The sequence below is a fragment of the Neolamprologus brichardi genome, chromosome 13, assembly GCF_056152115.1.
Source record: "Neolamprologus brichardi isolate AB-2024 chromosome 13, ASM5615211v1, whole genome shotgun sequence".
NCBI lineage: Eukaryota > Metazoa > Chordata > Actinopteri > Cichliformes > Cichlidae > Neolamprologus > Neolamprologus brichardi.
Genome location: NC_142116.1, coordinates 20,773,063 through 20,780,718, shown reverse-complemented (window position 1 = coordinate 20,780,718; position 7,656 = coordinate 20,773,063). Strand labels below are relative to the sequence as shown.

At 44.2% G+C, this 7,656-nt stretch overlaps 2 protein-coding genes across 2 annotated transcripts; one reads left to right on the top strand and one right to left on the bottom strand.

Moving 5' to 3' along the window:
- Window positions 1-1,075: 1,075 nt before the first annotated feature.
- On the bottom strand, window positions 1,076-2,015 carry LOC148099978 (filamin-A-like). Its single transcript, XM_087849753.1, has 4 exons — window positions 1,782-2,015; window positions 1,576-1,678; window positions 1,446-1,541; window positions 1,076-1,245 (listed from the first exon to the last, which is right to left on the bottom strand). Exons 1-4 carry the CDS (start codon window positions 1,824-1,826, stop codon window positions 1,076-1,078), a joined length of 414 nt encoding a protein of 137 aa, XP_087705879.1. The 5' UTR covers window positions 1,827-2,015.
- Window positions 2,016-4,564: 2,549 nt separating this feature from the next.
- LOC148099977 (uncharacterized) lies at window positions 4,565-6,952 on the top strand. Its single transcript, XM_087849752.1, has 2 exons — window positions 4,565-5,346; window positions 6,268-6,952. The coding sequence occupies exons 1-2, from the start codon at window positions 4,565-4,567 to the stop codon at window positions 6,950-6,952; spliced, it is 1,467 nt and encodes a 488-aa protein (XP_087705878.1).
- Window positions 6,953-7,656: the final 704 nt, after the last annotated feature.

The window sequence follows — 7,656 nt, the reverse complement described above, 5'->3', positions numbered from 1 at the left end:
CAAATGTCCCATTACTTTACCCTTACAGGAGGACATGCATACTTGAAGGTTTCCACATATAGAAACATCAAGGTTTTTGGGCAGTATTGTTTCTACAGCACTACACGTACAGTCATTTTGGTCCAGAGACACAGATTCCTTTCTCTGCATAATGATGGGCTCTCTGAACAATGAGACAGCAGCCAGTACCGGTACAATGACAGTACTGCTCTTGATACTTGGTTGGAAGTTCAAAAATTACTGGGTGCACTGTGTCTGCGTTTATTGTCCATGCTAGTGTGCAGATGACATTCTTTGGCTTTGTGTTTTTTGTTTGTTTTCTGGCTTTTTTCTGTCTCTCTAGACACTTTGTGGGTAAGCAGTGCGAGTGTGGTCAGGTCAGACCACTCCAGTATCTGTGTGTCATGGAGACCAGTATCTGCCGTTGATGGATATCCTATTGTAATCCAGGATGTAAAAGGTATTCTGTAATCACTAAAAGGTATTCTGTAATCACGTCTACAGTGATGTGAAAAGGTGTTTGCCCCCTTCCCGATTTCCTAGTGGTTTGCATATTTATCACACTTACATGTTTCAGATCATCAAACTCATTTTAATATTAGACACAGACAAGACAAGTTAATACAAAATGCAGTTTTTAAATGATGATTTCATAGATTAGGGAGAAAGATGATCCAAACCTCCCTGGTCCTGTGTAAAAACAAATTGCCCCTCTTGTTAAATCACGAGTTAACTGTGATTAACCAATTTTGGAAACCTCAGTTCAGTGTTACTAAACACACTCAGGCCTGATTAATTGCAGACTTGTGAATCAAGAAATCAGTGAAATAGAACCTGTCTGACAAAGTGAAACAGGCTAAAAGACCTCAAAAAGCAACACATTGTGTCACCAGCCATCCTCCTGGTCCTCAGTGTTAATGCCCACTTAACTGGGTCCTTCAGTGGAAAGGCTCAAGCAGATGAAGCCTAATATAAGAAGATGAGACTGACAAATATTCTATTTGAATGTTTAAAAAGAAAAATATCACAGTATCTAAGCTTTCACTGAGCATATACCTGCATCAATGATGAACTCTCAAGGCTGAAAAGTCCTGGCCTCGGTCAGCCACGGTCCACTCACACGGCTCACATCACCAATCCCTGACTGCTTGATCATAACAGCAATTGGGCTGCTGGGAACATGACGGCCGTTCTTCTTGATGTTAACAAGGTTCTCACCAATCTCTCTGGGGACAAACAAGATTCCTAAGACAGACAAAACAGATGTTAACAACGCTTATTCTTGTGTGTGCATGCAGCCCGTTTCAGTTGCTCCTGCTTCTTTCTCCACGCTTGAACTTTTATTACTTTCCCCCTCTGTCTTTTACTTAGGGGTTAATAAAGTATTTGGATTCTGATGAGTCTCACTGTTTAGCAAGCTTCTCACTTATCAGACGGACGCTCACCAATGTGAGCGTTACGCAGCATCTTCAGCAGGCAGGGCTCCTTTGGGCCTGAGGGTGTTGTAAGAGGGGCTGTCAGCTGGCTGAGGTCAAGCTCTCCTATGTCCAGTGGAAGATCTGCAGCAGAGCCCACCTTCAGTGAAGTATGTTGGCTGGAAGGCTTTGAGGCCCGTCTTTGCCACTGCAGGGTCAGAGACCTTCACCTTGTTTGGATGACAGCCTGCTCCGATATTCATCTGTGGGCACAAACACCAAAACTCAAGAGACTTTTCAGTGAGAAGAAAAGGCAAACCTTGCATGCCAGAGTGAAAGTGAGAGAGTGTGTGAGTGCATACTCACCCTGAATGGACTCTCAGGGATGTTAACGTCTCCCCTGGAGACCATCACAATGTGCTTCACAGGCTTACGTGGGGTGTGGGTGCAGGTGTATGTGCTGTTGCTATTATCCTTAACCTGGACATCCACAGAATTGACTTCACCATCCTGTGCAGAAGACGAGGGATTATAGTTCAATCAGATTTAACACACCGTATTTTTCGGACCATAAGGCGCACTGTTGATGAACAGGTCTGGTTTCATACACCAGGCGCACTGGACTATAAAACGCATTAAGCGAAACAAAACAGCCAGATAAGATAAGTCAAACTTTACTCAACTCTTTCTTCTTGCTTCCTCCACTTCCGTACCATTGATTCATTGATGTTGAAATCTCTCGCAGCTGCTCTATTCTCATGTTCTACTGCGTGACCGACAGCCTTGACTTTGAAATCCGCTTCGTCAGCATGTCTCTTAACAGGTGGCATTTTGGGGTCATTATCCACACACAATACAGTAATATTATGTTGAAGCACAGTACGTATCCGCGAGGCTCCTGACTACGTAGCCGTAATGCTCCGACAATCCATCAAGCGGTGCGACTTGGTGGCTTACCAAAGTCGTACTAAAACATTTTTTGACAGATTTTTGAGCGCCGTGTATTACATAAAATCGGTTCATGGTCAGTAAGCACAACCAGAATTCATACATAAGGCGCACTGTCGATTTTTGAGATAATTAAAGGATTTTAAGTGCGACTCATAATCCGAAAAATACGGTACATACAATATATTTAACATATTTGTGATCATATACAAAGCCAGATATACCTGGGCTATAATTTTCAGAGGAGCTTTTCCTCCTTGCTTGGCATCAACTGTGAATTCAGTGGGTTTTCCAACGGCCAGACCACTGCTCTGAAGGCCTGGACCGTACGCCTTAACCTAGAGAAAACTATTTTAAACAAACAATTAAAAAAGGAACAAGTCAAAGATCTACTATAGCCAAAAGATCATTTACAGACTATAGCGCTGTGAAAAACTATTTGCCTCCTTTCTGATTTCGTATCTTATTCCATATTTGTCACACTTACACGTTTCAGATCAATCCATTTTTAATATTAGACAAGAATGTCTAATATTAAACGGCAGTTTTCAAGGGGAAAAAGCTATCCAAACATACTTGGTCCTATATGAAAAAGTAATTGCAGCGAAAACCCGATACCTTGTGTGTCACCTCTGACACCAAGAACTGCAGCAAGCGTTTGGTGCTAGGGGTCACATTTTGAGTTTGTGAAGATATTTAAGGTAGACACGCGTAATTAGCGGCAGGTGTGTTTTTGATCGGGAGGAAGCAAACAGTTTGTGACCGCTGTGCTGCTATGTTCAATCCTGGAAATAAAGAATCTGAAGGACAAGATGAGTAAGGCTGGAGTTATTGGACTGTATCAAGTTTAATAAGTTCATGCATACCAGTGACATCGCGTCACCCCCGCCAACGAACACCCCAGTGGCTTCAAGCCTCGGCTTAGCCTCTACAGGAGAGCTTTCAGCCATGAAAAGTGATGGGTTTAGATTTTATTATTGTCATTTGTATTAGGAAATATTTAACCATATATGCTTAGAGATGTATAATCAATTGTGTAGTGATAGGATGTGGGATCTTTAGCAGGCTGCAAAGGCTTGGTGTGCATTCCAGATTGTTCTGGAATCCACACCTACATCCTGGGAGCATGGGAAGAGGTCGTACCTTGTTTTATTGTTTTACGGTAGGATAAACGTAGCTATGTCTGTTTTCGTCTGAGTGCCTTTTGTTTAGATGAACTGCTGGACTTTCCAGACCAGTAGGTTTAGGGAAGTCATTTATGGGGTCACACTCTGACCCCCCCCCCCCCCCCCCCCCCCCACACACACACACACACACACACACACAGTATTCTTTGTTCACATGTTTACTTATGTAAGATGTTATATGTTAATGACCCTATGCATATTCATGTAACCACAATAAAAGGAGTGCTATGGGGAACCTGGCTGAGAGTCTGACGGAGGTCAAGTGGTGGAACGACACTTGGCTCCAGGCAGGTCTCCCTCATGGATGAGTAACACAAAGAACTTTGGTGCCTTGTGTCTTGCTTTTTGCTGTGTAGCAAATTGTCCTTAACGTTCCAGCGAATAGGTTCATGCTACAAACCTATCATTAATTGGTCCTTCGAGAGCCGGATCCCTGGAGTCGACATTCACCGAAGGGAAAAGAGACACGCCGACAGACTGACGTCAGCCAGGACTTATAGAGGTCCTGCAGCAAAGTCCCGGGGCGTGAGAATTCGTCATCGGGCCGGTGGATTAGCCGTCTGTTTTTTTCTCCTCGATGGATGACGATTGATGGGATTCGGGACTGATGCTACACGCAATGAGCAACATCAAGTAAGTTGGAGAGTGATTTTATAACCGCGGAATTGGGTTTTTGTCCCGAGAAATCGCCCTGGGTTTGTGTCCCGAGCGTCCCTTTATTGGGCTTTGTCGCGCGACTGGGTTAGGGTCCCAGAACTGGGTGAGAGTCCCAGAACTGGGTGAGGGTCCCAGAACTGGGTGAGAGTCCCAGAACTGGGTGAGGGTCCCAGAATTGGGTGAGGGTCCCAGAACTGGGTTAGGGTCCCGAAAGATTGGGTTGGTGTCCCGAGCAGTCCGGTGCAAGTCCGGAGTAGGCCTATTTTGTGTTGTCGTTGTTGTTGTTGTGTGAGTGTGTTTGTGTGAGTGCGTGCGGAGCAGAACACGTGGTCTGTGACGCCACCAGCTGTTGTTATTATGGGTTCCCAAGCAACCAAGAGTGTGTCAGAGCGTGACGAGAAGTTTATGATGAAATTCGCTCCCGGCAGCGCAAAGTATTTAGGACATTGGCGCAAAAAATATGATTTTGAAGGTAAATTGGTTGTAGGACAATGTCAAATGTTAGTAGACCAGTTGACAGTAAAGGCAGCTTGTGCAAAAGGGAAATTGAAACAGGAGAGAGAGTTACAACTGGCGTCCGCTAAACTGTGGTTAGAGCAGGCGCAGAAAAGACAGGAGGCAGCGAACGTGAAGAGAGCAGCTTTGCAGGCATTAGCTGTGAAACCTGAAGATGAGACGGTGCGGTCTACTTCAGTGGTACTGACGTTAAGGGACCAACAGCGTAGAGCAGCATTAGAGAGGGAGAGAGAGGCCAGAGAGGAGGAAGAAAAGCAGGAGCAGGAGAAGAGAGAGAGAGAGGAGGAGGATAGAGTACGGCAGGAGTTTGGGGATGCCGCAGCAAAATATTTAAGCCCTTATGGAACTAGATCCAAAACTAAGAGGGATGAGGCGAGTGCAGCTGGTATGCCTGTCTACCCTATCCATGATACCTTTCCCATGGTAGAGGTTGCGAATCCTCATTTTGGTGTTGAAAATGACCAAAGCCGTGTTATTTGTGTTTACAGGCCATGGACTGAATCTGAATGTTCAGAGGCATGTAAAGATTTAGGAAACCCGTTGACTAATGTTAATGAATTTATCGCCCGACACAAGCAACTCTGCTCCTCGTACCGCTTAAATGGTCAGGAAACAGAAGCCACTTTTATAGAACTTTATTAATCCCTCGGGTAGGTTCCTCTGGGAAATTTGTTTTCCAAAAAGCACAGCACCGACAGAAGTTACAGAGTCAAGAATATTTTATATATATATATATATATATATATATATATATATATACATATATATATACATACACACACACACACACACACACACACACACACATATATAAATACAAAGACATATATAGATAAAATATACAAAGGGGATAAATAGAATAAATAGGAATAAAAATAAAAATAAAAATACAAGTGAATTGCACATTTCAAGTATGATTGTTAACAAAAAGTATTGCACAAAGGTATTACACAGTGAAGTGGAGAGACACTACAGCTTAGTTGTTCCCCCCTCCTTTGTCCTCCTGTTTCCCCTCCCTCTCCCCTCCAGAGAGGAGTTAAACAGTCTGATGGCGTGTGGGACAAAGGAGTTTTTAAGTCTGTTGGTTCTTGTCTTTGGGAGAAGCAACCTGTCACTGAACAGACTCTTCTGGTTGTTTATGGCCGTGTGCAGAGGATGCCCAGCATTGTCCATAATATCCAGCAGTTTCTTTAGTGTCCTTTTCTCTGCCACTGTCACCAGAGTGTCCAGCTTCATGCCAACCACAGAGCCAGCCTTCCTGATCAGTTTTTCCAGCCTGGATGAGTCCTTCTTTGCTGTGCTGCTCCCCCAGCACACCACAGCATAGAAAAGTACTCCAGCAACCACCGACTGGTAAAACATCCTCAGGAGCTTCCTGCAGATGTTAAAAGACCTCAGCCTCCTGAGGAAGTACAGTCGGCTTTGGGCTTTTTTGTACAGGTGCTCTGTGTTGCATGACCAGTCCAGTTTATTGTCCAGTTTATTGTCCACCCACAGCCCGAGGTACTTGTACTTGTTGACCACCTCCACCTCCTCCCCCTCTATTTTAGAAAGTGTCTCACATATAACTGGGCTCGGGTGCGAGGCACCTACACAGGGAGGGATGGTAATACCGTCCTACCCTATGGCCATGCAAATTTAAGAGGCCAAGTTGATGGGGTTTATGAGCGTCTTAGAAATACCTTTAAAGCTTCTGTAGATTACAACAAAATCGCCCAATGCATTCAGAAAGCAGGAGAGGATGTTCATGAGTTCAGGGCGAGATTAGAGGAAGTTTTCAAAGAACATAGCGGCCTTGAAGAGAGTGCAGAGAAGGCCAGCCCATATCAGCAACAGTTAAAACATGCTTTGATGAATGGCTTTCATTCACCCATTGCTGATTTCATCAGAAAACAAAATGTTAGTCATAACACTGACGGGTCCGTTGAATGCATGAACTGGGCCCGCCATGCACAGGAAGTCATTAAAAATAAAAAAAAGAAGTCACAAAGCTCTGAGGCCGCTGCTTTTTTAGCAGGTGAAATTTTGTTTCAGGGACAGGCTGGAAGAGGGCAAAACAGAGGCAGGAGTAGGAGAGGTAGAGGCCCATGGCGACCCCAGGATAACCGTAGAAGAGATGAGAGGTGTTATCAATGCGGGGAGAGGGGCCACTTTGCCAGAGAATGCCCCGAGAACAAACCTGAGGAGTATAGACAGCCGTATTCACAAAATCCATCATATAATAAATGACTAGCACCTGTTGACACTGCTAACACACATACATGTACAAACGATCCCTTAGCTTGCCAGAATCTACAACAGCCTGTGTTTCAGACTCTAGATTTGACTGAAGTATTGTTAAATCTGTCAGGAAAAGAAGTAAAACCAGTTCGCATGTTAACTGTGCAAGGCAAAACTGTTCAATTTCTGTGTGATTCAGGTGCAGATAAGACTGTTTTAAAAGATCATGTGTCAGGAGTTGATCCTTCAAATGGCACAATTTATGTGAAGTCTGCAAATGGTCAGTTAAATCAGCATAGAATCTCTAAACTAGTGTGGATTAGAGATTCTACCACAGGAGAGGCAGCTCAGGGTTCAGTTGTAATGTGCCCAACTTGTCCTGTGAACCTCTTGGGAAGAGATATGATGATGAAACTTGGAATTTCAATAATTCCAACATCCATTGGGATGATAGCTGCAGGAAAAGGTGAAACTGCTGAGACAATGGTTCATCAGGACAGTGGGGATTTGCATTGTTACTGGACACTTGACCTGTCGGCCTCCAGACCTGATCAAATAAACTGTAAACTGTTAGCTGCAGCTGAGGAAATGTTGACAACTAACCATGACATACAGCCACCAGAAGACTTGCATGTCACACTGAGATTTAAGACCATGCCTGGGCCTGATGAGGCCTACACAGATAAAGTGCTGAAATTAGGGCCACAGAGAAT

Coding starts and splice junctions, on each gene's coding strand:
- LOC148099978 (XM_087849753.1), bottom strand. CDS start 1,826: ATGGTCTCCAGGGGAGACGTTAACATCCCTGAGAGTCCATTCAGG. Junction 1,542..1,575: donor GCCAACATACTTCACTGAAG/GTGGGCTCTGCT, acceptor CACTGGACATAG/GAGAGCTTGACCTCAGCCAG. Junction 1,246..1,445: donor GCTGCGTAACGCTCACATTG/GTGAGCGTCCGT, acceptor TGTCTGTCTTAG/GAATCTTGTTTGTCCCCAGA.
- LOC148099977 (XM_087849752.1), top strand. CDS start 4,565: ATGGGTTCCCAAGCAACCAAGAGTGTGTCAGAGCGTGACGAGAAGTTT. Junction 5,347..6,267: donor GGTCAGGAAACAGAAGCCAC/TTTTATAGAACT, acceptor CCTCCCCCTCTA/TTTTAGAAAGTGTCTCACAT.